Here is an 18,722-nt window from a genome sequence, read left to right on the forward strand (position 1 = left end):
TGGGCAATGAAATTGTTTTCCCTTTCTTCCCTATCATATAAAAAAAACCCTTCATTAAATGTCATAAGGATAAAACAGCATGGATGAGCAGAAAAGAATAGATAGGGTTTTTGGAAGACAAGATATGCTGGGTTGCTTGGCAATGCCATCATGTGAAGAAAGAAGGGCAAGAATGTCACATGGGATGATGAGGAGTACTACAGCCGTGCTGTGCTTCAGTAATGAGCTCTCATGTGTTGTGATGTGCAGTTCTTAAGTGGTAAAGTGTGCAAGCCGCATAGCAAGAGGTGCTAACCTAGGTGTTGACAGCCGCCTACTTCAGGAGAAACCGGCTGAAGCAGGCATAAAACAACCTTTTTCTGTTCTTAAAAATGGTTTTTAATTACTAAAGCATCTGCTCATTTTATTATGAATCAGAAAATGTTTGTGCATAAATGGAAAATCATTCCCTATCCGTGTTGCTACTTCCCATAGGTAACCACTAGAAATACTTTGTTATATAAACTTTCAGATGTTATAGAAAAGGTAGACAGTTATAATCTATCCATAGTTATATATAGCTGTTATATATAGTAGTATAAGAAGAGAATTTGTTTTTAAGCATAATGCTCACCAATTTGCCCTTTTCATTTACTATCTTGTGTCTCCCTCTCCACAGCAGTGTAGTACAGGGGTATCTGCTCCTTCCTTCTCCAAGACACAGCTTAGGGTGCAGCTGATATGCCCCAGTCTCAGTCCCAATGCCTGCAGTCACCAAGATAGTTCTGGCAACTTGCCTGGGTGAGTGAATGGCTGGACACTGACAAGACCTACCTCTAGAGCACTGTTTTCCCTGGTTCCCACACAACCGCACTTCCAAGATGAGCACTGGCTTCAGCTCCCTCAGATACCTTCTTCTTCCCTGTCCCTCGGGGTCTCCTCCAGGATATGCATGGCAAACTCAGAAGCCTACAGAAGCCTAGATGGTCAAGTAAAAGAGCAAAGCATGCTGGATGGAAGAGTAGTGCAACTGTAACGACTGGGCACGCAGTCCTCTTTGAAGGGCAGTCACTACTCACACCAGCTGATTCCTTGTAAGAAGGGAACATTGTCAGATCTCTACATTTTCAAGAGAAGCCAGAAATCAAATTTTTAATTTAAAAATCTGCTTTTCAAATGTCAGCAGCTAAGATTTTTTTACACATATTCAAGTCTTGATCTTTAATTTTTAAAATAAGCTTTATATTTTAGAACAGTTTTAGATTTACAGCAAAAATGGCAAAGATAGTACAGAGAGTTTCCATATACCCCCACACCCAATTTTCCCTGTTATTAACATCCTACATTAGAATGGTACATTTGTCACAATTAATGAGCCAATATTGATACAGTGATATTAGTAGTTGACCATTTCCTTAGCTTTACCTAATGTCCTTTTTCTATTCCTAGATGCTGTCCAGGATAGCACATAACATTTGGTAGTCATGTGTCTTTAGGTTCCTCTTGGCTACGAGTTTCTCAGGCTTCCCTTTTTTGTTTGATCACACAGTTTTGAGGCATACTGATCAGGAATTTTGTAGAATGTCCTTCAGTTGGGTTTTTCTGATATTTTTCTTGTGACTAGACTGGGGTTATGCGTTTTCAGGAGCAAGATCACAGAGGTAAGGTACCATTCTCATCACATCATATCAATGGCACATACTATCCACATGACTCATCACTGTTGATGATCTTGATCACATAGTTGAAGTAGTGTTTGTCAGGTTTGTTACTTTCCCCACTTTCCACACTGCACGCTATAAAAGGAAGTCACTCTGCACATCCCACACTTCAGGAGTGGGGATTTATGCCTCACCTCTTTGAGGACAGCGTCTCTAAACAAATTATTTGAAACTGTTCTCAGCACAATCTTCCATAACCAGGTCCTACCTACATTTTGGGCTTCATCCCCAGCTGCTCCTTCCCTCTCCCATTCCAGGCTCATCATACTACAGGTCAGCACCTGCAGATCCTGCATGGTGCCGTTCTTTCTCACGTCTCTTGCTCTCACTATTGCCACTGTCTATGCATGGGTGTTCCTTATCCTTCCCCCTTGCATGCTCAATTCCCCTTTGACGTTCAAGACTGCTCAAGTCCGCTCTACTCTAGAAAGTCTTCCCAGAACCCAGTCTGCCTCGAGGGATTTTCCTCGAGTCCCAAAATACCCTGTGCATTTTCCCACCATGGCGTTCATTCCTCTCTATTCTTTATTCTCAACACACTCTCTTGTTAGACTGAGAGTTCTTTGACAGCAGGGCTGTCTTTTTACTTACCTTTCTATCCCCTGTGCTTATCTATGGCAAACATCAGACACTGGGTAAATATATTTTGAATGAATGAATGAACAAATGTACAGAATTCTAGATACAAGATTTATTCTATGAATTTCCAGTCATTCTGCCTTATCAACAATCACCACATTCTGCCTTGTGTATGGTTGTTTAGGTGCCTGTCTTACTTATTTTAGCAGCTCTATTGCTCTTTGAAGGCTATGATCATGTTTTATTTGTACTATAATTTCCAGGTCAGCGTCTTACACATAATAGGTGTTTAATAAATCTTTGTTGAACAATCAAATGAGTTAATGAACAAATAAATGAAGCTGCCTGCACACATAATTGATGAGAGGGAATCGCACAAGGAAAGGAAGCATAATGAACTGGAAAACAAATGGCAGAATTTTCAAACGAAATGAAGTTGACTTGCCTAGCACATTATTTCCAAATTTTTATCATATGCTAGTAAATATTGTCACATGTTTGTTTAAAGAAATTTAAAAACTTGAATCAATTCTTAATGAAATAGCTACATTAACTGCTCCTTAACAACAGAAAGGAGAGTCAAGCCTGATTTATCTCTTAGAGATGGACCTCCCTACAAAAAGATCCATGCTGCTACTCTTAAAAATCGCTGTTGTATAACACAACATGTGTTCCTTCCTCCCCTTTAATAACCAAACGAGTTTATATCAAAAAAATTTTTAAATAGCTTTCTCTTTATCTATCTCTAATAAAATATAATTTTTCTAAGTGTCCTCTGCTGGAGAGAAGTAAACAGAAAACAACCATTCTGGAAGGAAAAAAAGTCCTTATAGCAAGATAGATTACCATTGTTATCAACACCAAATTCAACTGCTGCAGAAGAACCTCACTCAGAGGAAACCGAGTTAGGAGAGAATTTATTTCCTCTTTTTCTTGCACCAAAAAATAAACTTTATGAATATTTCTCAATTAGTATTTGATTAGGAAAACCTGTAGAGGGCGTCCTTGCACCAAGAGCCATAGAGGTTTGCGCAGAACTAGGAAAAAAATGTTAAATTAAAACCACACGCTCCAAGTCAAAGAAAATGCTATTGTGCTGTGAAATTATTATCTTTACCTGGGTGAAACTGGCATTACAACATTAAAGTGTTTTAAAAGTAGCCTAATGTTCATACATTATATACATGAATATTCACAGAAATAAAAAATAACGCAATGTTGGGAAACAGGTAAATATTTTTATTGTAAAGGAAGAATGACTGTGAAGCTTTGGATGCAAACAGACTTAATTATGATTTATTTATCAGTATGAGGTATAAGTTACTAAGAGAATGGGCTTTGAAATCAGAGTGTCTGGGATTTGAACCCTTACTCTCATTTACCAGCTGGATCCACAGTCAACTTACTGGACTTTTTGAGCCTTCTTTCCTCGTCAGTAAAATGAGAATAATAGTAGTACCCACTTAAGAGTTGTGAGGATTAAGTAAGCACTTAAAAGTACTTTAAAAATTAAGACACTACAAGTTCAAATCAGTCATAGACTTCTTGTCTAATTCCTTTTTTTCCTTTTTTTTCTATTGGTTGGTTGTATAGCTGCAAATATTTCCTGATTGGAAATCTATATTCTCAGAAACTAACACTGATTTAACTTGATGCCTGCACATGCACCTTCTCTTCTGTTGTTTCTGTTTGATTTTCCCTCTTGAGGCATCTGCTACTCTACAAAGGACTGATTGAAACACCACGCCCAGCCCCAGACATTTGATCCTTGAGGCATTTGTCACAGCATCGGGTACTAAAGAACAAAGACAAGTAAATGAACCTTTTCTGAGTCCGAAGGCTAAGTTTTTTAATCAAAAACAAAACAAAACCCTTTTGCTTCCGTTTTCTTTGCGCATCCAAGGAATTAGGCAGGAGGCAAAAATCAGTTCTTTTCTGCTGGGCCAGGTGGATAGGTTATGCTGCAGCCCACTGCCGGCCAAGCATGCTTCTCATAGACGAGGCCAGAGCCTTGGTTTTGCCCCCACGTACCTGTGAATTCGGCAACTTTAAAAAAAAATTATTTTATTTATTTATTTATATATTTTTTGAGACAGAGTCGCCTAGGCTGGAGTGCAGTGGCACGATCTTGGCTCAATGCAACCTCCGCCTCCCGGTTCAAGCGATTCTCCTGCCTCAGCCTCCCAAGCAGCTGGGACTACAGGCCCCCGCCACCACGCCTAGCTAATTTTTGCATTTGTAGTAGAGACGGGATTTCACCACGTTGGCCAAGCTGGTCTCGAACTCCTGACCTCAGGTGATCCGCCCGCCTTGGCTTCCCAAAGTGCAGGGATTACAGGCGTAAGCCACCGCGCCCGGCCGAATTCAGCAACTTTTAAAAAATATCAGCAAACGTGAAGATATACACGATGTTAGAGGAGCCCTATCCTGGAGGGTCAGGTACAGCTATCATCCAGGGCCCAGGGCACTCTTCCGGGCACTGCCGGGTTATCAGGGAGACAGACGGGCATCCCCAAATGCTGGGTGTCGGTCAAGTACCAGCTGAACGCCCTGCGCCTCTAGCCAAGGCCAGCGCCTGCCATCGGCACCACCGGATAGTCGAGCCTCGAGTTTTAACTGCTTGGGAGCGCGCAAGGTGTCAGCCTATCGCAGAACGGAGCGCATAGGGTTGGCAGAGAGAGGAACCCTGCTGGCTGAAAGGGAGACGAAGGGCAATTAGCGCCTTTAAGTGAGCGCCGGAGGAGGAACAGGAGTCATCACCCTCATCACCATCACCATCATCAGCGCTCAGTCAAGCCCAGCGTTGTCTGCTCTTCCCATTTCCCTCCCCCGAAGCATCCCTTGGCCCAAGGAGGTGGCAAGTGACGTCCCAGGGGTCTCTGAGTGCCCTTCTCCGGGTCCGCCAGCCCTATACGCCCACTTCGCGTGAGCTCCACTGGGCTCACCGCGCTGTGAACGCGGCCTCGGGGGTCCCGCGCGGCCCCGCCCCCGGGGGGGCCCACAGCGCCCCCAAGTGGCGGCCGCCCGGGCCTCGCGGGCCCCACTCCTCGCTCGCGCCAGCCCTTCCCGCTCTTCTGCTCTCGCTCTATTTGCCCCGCTGACTGCTGGCCTCGCCAGCTTTGCCAGTCTTACGTCTCTGCCGCCCCCACTCCCGCCCGCGCCCCATCTTCTTGCGCGGCTCGCGCCCGCTGGTCCCCCCCTCCTCCTCCCGCGTCCTGCCTGCGCCCTCCTCCTCCTGCTCTCGCAGGCTCCTTGGCACCCAGGCCGGGAGGCGACGCGCCCAGCCGTCTAAGCGGGAACAGCCCTAGCTGAGGGAGCTGCAGCGCAGCAGAGTATCTGACGGCCCCAGGTTGCGTAGGTGCGGCACGAGGAGTTTTCCCCGCAGCGAGGAGGTCCTGAGCAGCATGGGCCAGAGGAGCGCCTTCCCTGCCGCCGTGCTCTGGCTCTGGAGCATCCTCCTGTGCCTGCTGGCACTGCGAGCGGAGGCCGGGCAGCCGCAGGAGGAGAGCCTGTACCTATGGATCGATGCTCACCAGGCAAGAGTACTCATAGGTAAGGCACCCGCGTCCAGCGCCTTCCCCTGCCTGTGTCCTCCTCTCTCCACTCTTCAAGAAAGAGGGATACCTGCATTTCGTGTGTTTTAAAACTTAATTTCCATAAAAGAGTTTTCCCCTCTTTTAATTAGATATTTTCCATCTGAAAGCTTATAAACTTCTCTTTTAAAAAACCAAAGCTGATCTAGTGTTCTGATCATGCTGTTATTTTTTATAGCCCTGCGTTTTTAGGTGCACCCAGCATTTGTTTGCATCGGTTAACTCCATGCCCATCCTTTTCCCTGAAAGCATGGGTCTGTTGGCATCATTCTCATCATCCAGAGAGGAAAATTAATCTTAGTAGCGTCGATGGTACTGAAGGCAGATGCCTTGTGAACAGAAATGACCCATACTAATTCTTTAGTTTTCTTTTTGCTTGAAACTTCTGATTTAGATGATTTCAAGTATACCTGGTTTGATCGTTTTTTTATTTTAAAAACCAGGATTTGAAGAAGATATCCTGATTGTTTCAGAGGGGAAAATGGCACCTTTTACACATGATTTCAGAAAAGCACAACAGAGAATGCCAGCTATTCCTGTCAATATCCATTCCATGAATTTTACCTGGCAAGCTGCAGGGCAGGTAAGTTCTGAGAAAATTACCCTTTAATATTTCCACTGCCTTATGGCAGGTGGAAATAGTACTGTATAGTGTGTAGCCTGGTACATTTTACAGTTATTAAGAGAAACTTCTCATCTGATTGCCAAAGCAAATAAAGAATTAATTTCCATTTATTTCAAGTTGCCATATAAATTAATGATTTTCAAAAGAAAAGAGCAAGCCATGTGCCTAAGCCCATTATTTTGATAAGACTCAGTGTCCTGAGGCTGCTGGAAATATAAAGAGCTCCAATACCAACATCACTGTGTCTCTGTGATCATTGACATCAAAATTTAACATACTTAAAAGACTCTTTGCTAGTAGTTTCTAATTGCTTGTGACATTCTTTATACTTTACGACAAATTTTAAAGTCTGTAAGTATTTTTGACATTGTGCACTTTTAAAAAGTCAGTATGTTGAATGTTATTCACTGGAACATGAATGTTGCATATTTCTGGTAGAAGTTAGACCCAAAAGGTGTCATGTAAGAACGTTGTAAAATATTGCAGCCTATGTTTTCAAGTTACCATTTTAAATGCTTTCATATGGAAAAGAAAACTGCAATCTATTTTTTATGAAGAGGCATTCCTTTTATTCCTTAGCACATTAGCATCTTTTATATGTTACCTTTTGTACATTTTTATGGCTTCTAATTTTAGAAAGAAAGAATAAAATGCTTATGTAAATTTAATTTCTTTTGTACAATTGGAGAATTTAGAGGACAAATGGTAAGTAATACATTCTTTAGCTTATTAGTTGGTAAAATGTGTCTACTATGAAAATCATTGAGCTTATTAGTTGGTAAAATGTGTCTACTATGAAAATCATTATAATTATAATTAAGACCACATTTTGAGGTCTTTTATTCTAAAGTTCCTTAAATGATTATTTTCAAGAAGAATGTGATACAGAAAACACTTTTTAAAAAATAACTATTTTGAATTGAGAAACCACTTTGTTTCCCTCTAATTACCTGTTATGGTATAGACATGACCATTTTAGCTGTCTTTTTCCCTTCAAGTCTGTTCTCTTTTTCTTCTTCTTCTGAAATAGATCAAATCTAGACCCTTCAACACTTCCATTGCTATGTGGTTAAAAAAATTGAGGTTTTGGATTCACTGAGGTTAATAACAGGAATGTCATCTATTGTTAATACCCCCATTTTGCAGATAGGTTCATCGAGGTTTCCATTGCTCTATAGGGAGATTATTCCTTTTCTCCCTACAAGTCCCTCTTCACAGATACTTTATAAACAATTAAGTTGGGAATATTGTGAAATCAGTAATAAACCAGTGAATGGCCTTTAATTATCTCCTTTTCAGCTGAATCTGTTTACTTGTGGTTGACCGCTCATCAGATGGTCATTAACTAAATGGCCAATTAATTCTATATTTTTGAAAAGACATTTTTTAACCTATACCTTTATGGGTTCATAAGAATCACTAAAAGGCAACTTGAACTGCACGCCTCCAGCAGAAAGAGTTTGGTAACTGGTTGACTGTAGGAGAAGCAGAAAATGCCAATAGCTGTCTTGCACACACTCTCTCTCTCTCTCTCCCCCCACTCCCTCCCTCCCTCCTCTCTCTATCTCTTTCTGTCTCACTTATGTTTGTCTGCTGAAGAATAGAATTTGAAGCAAAGGCTTAAATTCCATGTTGCCTACCCTATTACTTAATAGTATAATGCATGTTTGCAAATATTGGCATATTGGTGAGTACAAAATGGACTGACATGTCATACCATCTCAGGAATATGTCCTGTAGGGGATTAGGGAGGAGAGTGGAACTGGCATGAAGATGAAGTTTGTAATATTTTTTTCTCCTGCTTAAGTGTTGCTCACCTATGTGGATGATCTAATGATGCAGGACAATGTTGGCACCTCAATTAAGGTACCTTTCTCTCTACTCATTCGGCTTTGAATAGGTTACCACAACTAACTACATAAAATCTGCTTTCTGGGGAAAGGGTGGTAAGGGGGAAGAATCTACACAATACCAAGCAGCAAAATGCTTTAAAATATTATTTTTTATTTATTTTTAATATTATTTAAGTATGGCTAATTTTGCTCAATAAAGTTATGTGATCCCAGCACCATAATTTGAAATGCACGGAAATTCTGAAGATGGGAAAAATGACTTCAATACCAATTAGTATTTTGAAAGGCATCCATGGCTAAAGCCAAACCACATCAAAACATTTACATGGAAAATGAAAATTTCATTTCATTATCTGATTATTTCATCCAAATGATATCAAATATTTAGGAATTTCAATAATACATAAACAAAACACGTAGCTCATTAATTAAGTTTTATATTTAAGTGTTTAGCAACATGAGGACAACATTAAAATAACCTCAGGATTGAAGACCTTATAGAAGCAGTAAGGTGTTACTTACTTCCAATAAATTATTAGTACAGTAATGAAGGGTCCCCAACCTCTGGGCCACAGACCAGTGCTGGTCCATGGCCTGTTGGGAACTGGGCTGCACAGCAGGAGGTGAGTGGCAGGCGAGTAACTGAAGCTTTGTCTGCATTGACAGATGCTCCCTATCTCTTGCCTTACTAAGCTCCGCCACCTGTCAGATCGGCAGCAGCATAATATTCTCATAGGAGTGTGAACCCTATTGTGAATTGCACATGAGAGGGATCTAGGCTGCACACTCCTTATAAGAATCAAATGCCTGATGATCTGTCGCTGTCTCCCATCACCTCCAGATGGGACCGTCTAGTTGCAGGAAAACAAGCTCAGGGCTCCCACTGATTCTACATGATGGTGAGTTGTATGCTTATTTCATGACATATTACAATGTAGTAATAAAAGAAATAAAGTGCATGATAAATATGATGTGCTTGAAGCATCCAGAAATTATTCCTTCACCGCCCAGTCCATGGAAAAAAAGTCTTCCACAAAACTAGTCCCTGGTGCCCAAAAGGTCGGGGACCACTACAGTAACCCAAAGTGTTCTTGGTGCCACTTAAAATGCATCTCATGTTCCACTTCAAACAAATGCAAATACAAATTACAGTGAGATTCATTTCCCCATATCAACTTGGTCAGATCTTTTAAAAGTGGTTTTAGGATGTGGAGAATAGTGCATTATCATATGCTGCTGATGTGCATGTAAACCTTTTTGCAGGGCTGTTAGACTCTGATGGCAAAAGGCAGGATGTAGACTTTTTGACTGGACAATTTTACATCCAGAGATTCGTGCCAAGGAAATAGGCATGGATATAAATAAAAATTTAGGTCCAAGAGTGTTCCTCATCATGCTGTTTATAAAAATTAAAAAATAGATACAACTTAGGGTCCAGCAATAGTGGCAGAAGAAGAAAGTGAAGCAGTTGTAAGGATATTCTAGACATCCATTTGGGGCCATGGGAAGAGTCTCATACAAATTAAGTAGTTCATAAAAGTGGTCCCCAACCATTTTGGCATCAGAGTCTGGTTTCACGGAAGACAATTTTTTTTTTTTTTTTTGAGACAGAGTCTTGCTCTGTCGCCCAGGCTGGAGTGCAGTAGGGTGATCTTGGCTCACTGCAACCTCTGCCTCCCAGGTTCAAACGATTCTCCTGCCTCAGCCTCCTGAGTAGCTGGGATTACAGGCACGTGCCACCATGCCCAGCTAATTTTTGTATTTTTAGGAGAGACAGGGTTTCACAATGTTGGCGAGGCTGGTCTCGAACTCCTGACCTTGTGATCTGCCTCAGCCTCCCAAAGTGCTGGGATTACAGGCGTGAGCCATCACGCCTAGCAGAAGACAATTTTTCTATGAACTGGGGATGGGGGATGGTTTCAGGATGATTCAAGTGCATCACATTGATAGTGCACTTTATTTCTATTATTATTACATTGTAATATATAATGAAATAATTATACAACTCACCATAATGTGGTGGGAGCCCTGAGCTTGTTTTCCTGCAACTAGATGGTCCCATCTGAGGGTGATGGGAGACAGTGACAGATGATCAGGCATTAGATTCTCATAAAAGGTGCGTAACCTAGATCCCTTACATGTGCAGTTCACAACAGGGTTCACAGTTCTATGGGAACCTAATGCCGCTGCTGATCTAACAGAGGCAGAGCTCAGGCGGTAATGCAAGCGATGGGGAACACTCACCCACTGCTCACCTCCTGCTGTGCGGCCTGGTTCCTAACAGGCCATGGACCAGTACTGATATGTAGCCTGAGGGTTGGGGACCCCTAGTGTATAATATAGTATATTCTGTTTGATTCCATTACAAAATATGTTGGCGGATATAGAAAAAATCAACATCTGATCTTCCAAGATGTAAACACCAGTTACATCTTCATCTATTATGTTTTGGTTTCTCTACAATGAATTCATTTGTAATTTAAAAAATTATTTTACATCAAATGTGTATAAATGGTGTGTGAGTTTAAAATTGTATGATGTTTTGTATTATAAATACTTTATTATCTGGTATCATTTTTACACTACTTATCACTCAACAAAATGATAACACCAATGATTTTCATGGGTTATCGTAACTATGGAGACCAAAGAATTTATTGATGCTCATCAGATTCTCATCAATTTCTTTTGAGGTCCCCCCAAATCTTTCTTGCCTGAAATCATTTTTCCTGAATTCTCCCTCTCCCTGCGATTCCCATTTTTCATGGACAACTTTGCCTCCATTTAACCTTCTGATACTCATTTTCTGACATGCCTCCTCTCAAGGCTTTTAGATGAGAGAAGAATTTCTACTGCAAAAGCTTAGCCTTAATGGATTTTTAGTAATTAAGGAAAAATACTGTTTATTCTTGTATAAAAGTTTTCAATAGATATTTTTCAATGAGGCATGCTTTATTCTTTTTCTTTAAATTTGAGACAGGCAGGGGCCATGAGCAACAATTTTAGTTTTCTAAATAAGGCACTAATTAAACATTTTATTTGGAAAATAACCCTTTCTAAGCCCAATGGCTTTCAAGTAAAAATTTAATGAGAAGTTTTGTTAGACAAATCAGAATCGAACGTTAGGATACCACTGCTGATTTCCATATGAACCAATTTGGTGTAAGGCCAAAAGGTTTTTATTTATGTCGATTATATAAATAGATCTTTACTTACAAAGGTCGCATAGACTTGATCTTGATAACTATAATATATTCTATCACCTGCATAAATATGCTAAGGTTCTATGAATGTAGTACTTAGTTAATAGGACATCCCTTTTGATGTTGCTTTTTTTTTTTTTTTTTTTTTTTTTTTTTAGCAATGACAAAGGATTTATGCTGAGCCATCTGTACTAGTTTTCCAAACTCCTTGTGACCAAGGGCCTGGATTTCTAAGACGGATGGCAAGGGTTGGCGTGAAATTGTTGTCTATGGAATAGAAATTCTCTGGGTGATGATAATCAACCAATATTAATTTCAAGCCCAACACCTGGATTGCTAGGCAAGCTCTAGACATCTGTACCAACAGGTCCAGATCTTAAAGTGAGCTTTTTATCGTGTATAGTGTGCAGAATTCTTATAACCACTAAAAGTCAGTGTGGTACCTTCATTTTTCTGAATCTCCACGTTTAAAAACAAAACTGAAGTGTTGCTGTGGATACAGGAAAAGAACAGGAGAATTTTGTCTGCTGCCCTGGGGATGTGGGAGGTCATGTATATACCGTACAATAACTGACTTTATTGAGTTAAACTGCAGGAATGTGTTTCTTCGTTTTTATGTATAACCACTGAAAATAGAAAATATTTGATATGCTCAAGAGAGAGCGTATCAAGTGAAACATTTTCCAACGTGTAAGGTTTATTACAAATGAGTTAGTGACACTAGCCTAGCTCCCTATCAATTTAAAAAAACTTCTTGAATTATTGAAAACTATCAGAAGTAACAACAATAATAATTTAAAAATCAAACATAACAAAGGCTTAAGAACTTTGTCTGGATACTGGTATCTTTGTGAATGATTCCAGTCAGTATCATCCAAATTCAGCTTTAAAGTGAGAAAAGTACCACTGGAAAAAAGGGAAAACAGAAACAGGCCATTTCTCTGACAATGGACTCACATAATTGCTAATTTTATAACAAACAGAATCATCCTACTTATCTGTTTCTGTAATATGCTGTTTGATATGATGTAACACTGGTCCCATTAAATTGGCTACAGTTTGCACTCTCAAGTTTCCCATTGGACTGGAGTTAGAGACTTATATTAAAAGTGTGGTTTTTTTCCCTTTCCTTCTCCCCTTGACGTAAACCAAAAAAAATTTAAAAATAGGGTAAATTTTAATTCAAGAATTCCCTCTCCAACTTCAAAGGAACTGCCAAATACCCTTAAACATTTCTTTCCAACCCTGCAGTTATGGTAACACTTATTATTATTATGGAAATCCCTTAATGTGTACTGTCTACATTTTTTCCTAATAGAGTTATGATTGTTTTGGTAGTTACAACCCAAGTGGTTTCATACCTTTGCACTCCTGGGGTTTGCTGTCATACCTTAGTGGTGGTTTTACGTCACCAAACGGAGGAAATGCCTCATTTTCTGACCCCTGTTCCATGGTTTCAAAGTGGGAATGTGAATATGTTTACATACTGTTGGCATGATTTTTTTCAGGAGGTACTCATATCAAAAGCACAGCTTTAAACCTTTAATGTTTAGATTCTGCTGTGCTGTGGTATTTTGCATTGTGGTGTTGTAGACATGCCACTAGGGATCAAAGAGTAATTCTGCAGAGAGCCCATTTCATTTAGCAAAGCAGGCATGTGCCAGCCATCTGTTGTATCTGCTGATAGAAAACAGCAGTAAGTTTCTCAAACTTTTGCCAGAGGAAAAAAAAAAAGCCTTTATTGCTCAGAGGAGATGAGTTACAAGGTACCTTGTAAGCCACATCTGGTTCTATGGCAATTTACATGGCATAAATGTAAACTCTGCTATGTCTTCCTTTCACGGTGGTGTAAAAGCACGTAAACAAACCCTCCGCTGGCACCCTCCCTATTTATTCCTGATTCTAAATTGCTTGCACAAATAAAATCTTTGAAATTGTTGTGGTGAAGCAGAAAGGTATGATATCCAATAAAGCATTTTGTTTTGGATCAAACTGATTTAACTTAACTGTCCCTGATAAATAAGATGGGTGTGGTTAGGGAAAAACTTTGAGGGCCAAGTTCAGCAAAAATGTCCCTTATCCTGTTGCCGGACCTCTGGAAGAGGCCTTATCAGTTCAGGGTTTCTTTTACTGCAGTAATTTAGCCAATTCAGTAAAGTTACACATGAGTAACTTGCTGACATTCCTATAGAACCTTGGTGGATGGCAAGTTGTTCTCCCGTGCAGCCTTTTTCTCCGACTCAAACACTCAATCAACAAATACAGAGCCAGGTGCAGAGCATACAAAGAGAAATAAACCCAGTACCTGCCCTCTGGGAGCTTGTACTCTAGAAAACAAATATTAATCTCACTCATCCAAATGAGGTTAGGAAGCACAGGATTGGCTGGGTGGCCAAAGGAAGCCACTCTTCTTCCTGCCTGGGGAAGGAAGGGAGCCAGGGCTACTTCACTGAGCTCACTGAGCAGGTGATGTTTGAATCAATCCCAAAGAATGAGTCCCATAAGCAAGGGAGGAAAATGCCTTCCCAGGGGAGAGCTCAGGATGTCCTAATGCTTGGAGGTCTTAGAGGGGAAAACATATTCTACGTGATCATAAGGGGCTTTGTATCTCATCTGAGAAGTAATGGAAGCCCAATGAAGGGAGGTCAGGGCCAAATAATGGAGAGAGAGTCTCGGGGAAAAGAAGTAGAAGACAGAAACAACTAAGGAAAGTTTCTCTCTTCTTGGCTATGGAGACAGTGGACTCAACATCTTGCAAATTTGTATTGAGTAAATCGTTGAGTATGTGTTGGGTCAGCAACAGTTTTTCCACAACCCTCATTTAGCTCTTCCTTCTTAATAAACTTTCAAAAGAGTTGCAATGATTAGTCTCAGCTCCAGGATGGGGTGTGTGTGTGTGTGTGTGTGTGTGTGTGTGTGTGTGTGTGTGTGTGATTAGAGCAGGGAACTATAAAAAAATTCTTTTTGTGAGTGCATAGTACTAAAAATAATTTCATTTTTTAATGGAGTCTAGAACTTTGAACATAACATAAAAGGGAGCTTAAATAAGGAAAATAATATGTTAATTGGAAAAAGAATTGACTTAGCATCTATTCTCAACCTCTACACTACCTTTTTAAGTACCAGGAAAAGTACAAGAGAAGTATAGAAATTAAAGTTGGCGGCCGGGCGCGGTGGCTCACGCTTGTAATCCCAGCACTTTGGGAGGCCGAGGCGGGTGGATCACGAGGTCAGGAGATCGAGACCACGGTGAAACCCCGTCTCTACTAAAAATACAAAAAATTAGCCGGGCGTAGTGGCGGGCGCCTGTAGTCCCAGCTACTCGGAGAGGCTGAGGCAGGAGAATGGCGTGAACCCGGGAGGCGGAGCTTGCAGTGAGCCGAGATCGCGCCACTGCACTCCAGCCTGGGTGAAAGAGCGAGACTCCGTCTCAAAAAAAAAAAAAAAAAAAAAAAAAAAGAAATTAAAGTTGGCAAGTGATCCTTAAGTTTACAAAATGAGAAGCTGAACACTGGAAATGGATTTATTTAAAATATGCCTGCATCTTCAAATATTTGATTTCCTTTTAAAACTTACTATTAGCACAAACTCTAAAGTCACAGGACAATTACTGTCCTTCCCTGTTTTTCTCAGCTAGACACATGGATGTCTGTCCTTCTGAGCTGTACATTTTATCTTCTTTTTGGATTTTCTGGATGAATGTGATGAAAGAATCTTGGAAATTGTTAGGCATCTTTTGAACCCATTCATCTGAATAAAATCTCACAGGGTAGCTGTGTGTTGTAGGCCTGGGACAAAGGGACAGTGGCAGGAGGGTAAGTTCCTAAGCTGGCAGCATGAGAAAGGAGATGAATGTAGTTTGCTTAGCTGCCCTGGGCCAGAACACAAATCTCGCCTTGGGGGTAAAACATGATTAAGAACCATTTATCTGCTCTTGAGAAAATTGGAAGCTAACTGGAGAGACATATATATAAATATATCCTCTTAACAATTCCTGGAAAGTGATGTTGTGGAAGTACTGAAGTATTCCCAGGTGATGATGTGGGCACAGAGAAGTAACTCCAGAGCTGAGTCTCACTCTTGAATTAGCCAAGCAAAAACGTGGAAGAGGGGATGGTTTTTAGGGAAAGGAAACAGCTTGGGGCAAGGCATAGAGACCAGAAATACAGTTTTCTCGGGGAACTGGTACTTTGCTGTGGTTGGAGTGTGTAGTACAAGGCAGGAAGTGGTGAGGTAACTAGGGCTATCTTCTGGAGGGCTTTGTCCACCCTGTGAAGGCATCTGGGACTTTAGTCTATAGGCAGTGGCAGGTCAGATAATGAAAAAGTAGAAAGGAGCGGAAAATGGGGTTGGAGATACATGTTTAGATTATCTCGTCACAGGGTGGAGGGTAGTTTTGAGGGTAGCTCAACTGCAAGGAGAGAAATCTGGGATCGAGAGGAGATCAGGGGTGAAGAGGAGGTTAGAGAAATATTTAGAAGATAAAACTCTGAAAATCTTGGTGCCAGGAACAAGGAGTGCCTCATTTCCTCTGCTCTGCTTCACTGACTTGGCAGTAGCCCTGCTAGCTATCCTATCTCCCGACCCCAGGCTCACCTTTCCTGCCTCAGGGCCTTTGCACATGAAGTTTCCTCTGCCTAGAATGCATTCCCTTCAGATTTCTGCAGGGCTCGCTCCCTGGCTTCCCCCATGTCTCTGATTAAATGTCACTCCTCCGAGAGGCTTCCCCTGACTCCCCTCTCTAATAAAACAGCCACCATTCTTTCCATCACTCTGAGTCTCCTACTCTGCTGAATATTTCTTCATGGCTCTTAGAATAATGGTAATACTTGATTATAATAGGTTTTAATTGATTAACTTTTCCATTCAATGTAAGCTCATGAGAGCAAGGACTTGGTCCTGTTCACCATATATCTCCAGGTCCCGGAACAGCTCCTGGCACATAGTAGGCAGCTGATAATTATTTGTTGAATGAATGAATAAGTGAGGTAGGTCTCATTATGATTCCTGTTGGACAGATAAGGCAACGGAGGCACAGAGGTCCAGGGTCACACAACTAGTAAGTGTCAGAGCTGGGATTTAAACCTGGGCAGCTAGGATCCAGCCCTTTCTCTGATAAGTGCGAAATAGATGTATGAACACAGAGCTCTAGGAGCACAGAGGGGGATGCAGCTAGTTTGGGCCGGGGTAGTAGAGGAAGGCTTCACCGAGGAGACACGTAACAGTGGAACTGGGGCTCAAAGGATGTTCGTGAAGCTGTTTAATGAGCTGAGATGGGAGGAAGGCACAGGGAGAAAGGCTATCACAGGCAGGGTCAACAGAGTTGTGAAAGTGCATTCCAGGAAATGTTAATGAGGCTGGGGCTTGGTGTGTGGAAAGGAGAATATTGGGGGCCAGGGGAAGGGGGCAGGGGGCAGGGGAGGGATGACGACATGAGGCTGGACATGTGGTCAGGGCCAGATGGAGAAACACTGTGGAAAGGTCACTGAACCCATTTAGGCCCCAACACTTTCATGTATAAGGAAAGCAGTTTGGATTATCTCTAAACTTTCAAATTCTAAAATATTATGATTCTATCTCTGAAGTAAAACATCTTCAGTCATTAAACATTAATGGTAATATCTTTATACAAATGCAAGATCTGTCTCCAGATTTTCAGAAATCAAAGCATAAAGATTCTCTTCTCCAAAATTGTATTGTTTGTTGCCAAATTTAAAAGGATTCACCTCCGAATACCCTTTGTGTATCCTATTACTGTCATTAGTTAAATGGTATATACTCTGGGCTGGGCACTCTTCTAAGTGCTTTACAGTGAATCTTCAGTAAATCTTCATAGTAACCCTGAGACAGGCATTTCTTATTATCCCCAATTTGTAGACGACGAAACAAGAGAAGAAAGAAATTAAGTTACTTGCCCAAGATCACATAGGTAAGAACACTTATGCACATATTTATATACTTCAGAGACTTTCCTCAGATCTGCTCTGACAACTTTTGGAATATCTTCTCATTCCGAAAAATAACAAGTCAAAGAACATTTGTCAGTGCTTACTATGTCCTTGGTCCTAAGAATACAAGCTTTAACTGATCTAACTGGCTTCAGGAAGTCACCAGCTGGGGAGAAGACTGTGGCATCAATAAAGCAATCATAATAACTGTGATATTATGTATGTATATGGGAACCCAATCAAAGGGGCAAGTGGGAGCTGAAATCCAGCCCATACCTCACTTCTCAAGTTTGTATACAGAGCTGCCTCTGTCTAGAGGGGGCATTTCCACCTAATTTGTAGAGAGACTTCACATAGGCCATAATGCCCTAAGAAAGATGCTATGAGAGTATAAAGCTAGAGGATTTCGCTACTGATCAGGTAAATTTGCAGTTACTTATCTGCTGGAGAAGACATCACCAAGGAGGTAACAGCAGACCTGAGTCATGAAAGATGTTTAGTAGGCAGAGTGGCCAAGGAGGGTGGGGCTGAAGTGGGCACTTTACGTATAATGAATAACCCATAGGGAAATACATATAACTGATAATTATTGGTGTAGTTAGAAAATGACAATTATTTAGAACAGTTAGGTTTTATGGAACAGAACTGAGGAATGTGGGTCTAAGAAATAAGTTTGGGAAAGATTATGACAACTTAGGTATGCACAGTTGACTTTGTCTTATAGAAAATCAGAGCCATTGAATGCTTAAAAGTAGATAATAATGTTGTATCTGAATTCACAGAATTAGCTGGTCTTTTCAAGGGAAAAGGTAGGAGTAAATGAAACAGAGTTACTACAGGAGCAATAGAAGGGACAAGTTAGCACTTCAGAGTATAAATGTAAGGTAGGACTCTCTAAATGTAAGTCTATTGACTGGTAGAGTCCAGGGATATTCAACAGTTCTGTCTGTGAGTGATAACTTTGGTGACAGATGGAGGTAGATGATGGGATGCTTGACTAAGGACAAGGAGTCAATTAGGAAATTATGTGAGATATCACGAAAGGTGAGGAGCACCTGAACCAAGGCAGGCAGTGGAGAGGGAGGGGAGGTGTAATCGACAGGACTTATTGAGCATGGGTGTTAATGGAAATGAGGGAATAGAGATGACTTTGAGATTGTTGCATGGATGATGATGTCGTAACTAAGAAATCAATAACTAGAGCAAGGGCAGAACAGTTTG

The 18,722-nt window shown here is 41.0% G+C and overlaps 1 protein-coding gene across 1 annotated transcript in view; it reads left to right on the forward strand.

The window, feature by feature from the left end:
- Window positions 1-5,308: 5,308 nt before the first annotated feature.
- WIF1 (WNT inhibitory factor 1) overlaps window positions 5,309-18,722 on the forward strand; it is a 71,710-nt gene continuing 58,296 nt past the window's right edge. The window contains exons 1-2 of the mRNA XM_003259569.3: window positions 5,309-5,831; window positions 6,316-6,455. Coding sequence (XP_003259617.1) covers window positions 5,684-5,831; window positions 6,316-6,455 — 288 coding nt within the window. The 5' untranslated portion in view covers window positions 5,309-5,683. The remainder of the gene's footprint in view (window positions 5,832-6,315; window positions 6,456-18,722) is intronic.

The sequence above is a fragment of the Nomascus leucogenys genome, chromosome 10 (genome assembly GCF_006542625.1).
Source record: "Nomascus leucogenys isolate Asia chromosome 10, Asia_NLE_v1, whole genome shotgun sequence".
NCBI lineage: Eukaryota > Metazoa > Chordata > Mammalia > Primates > Hylobatidae > Nomascus > Nomascus leucogenys.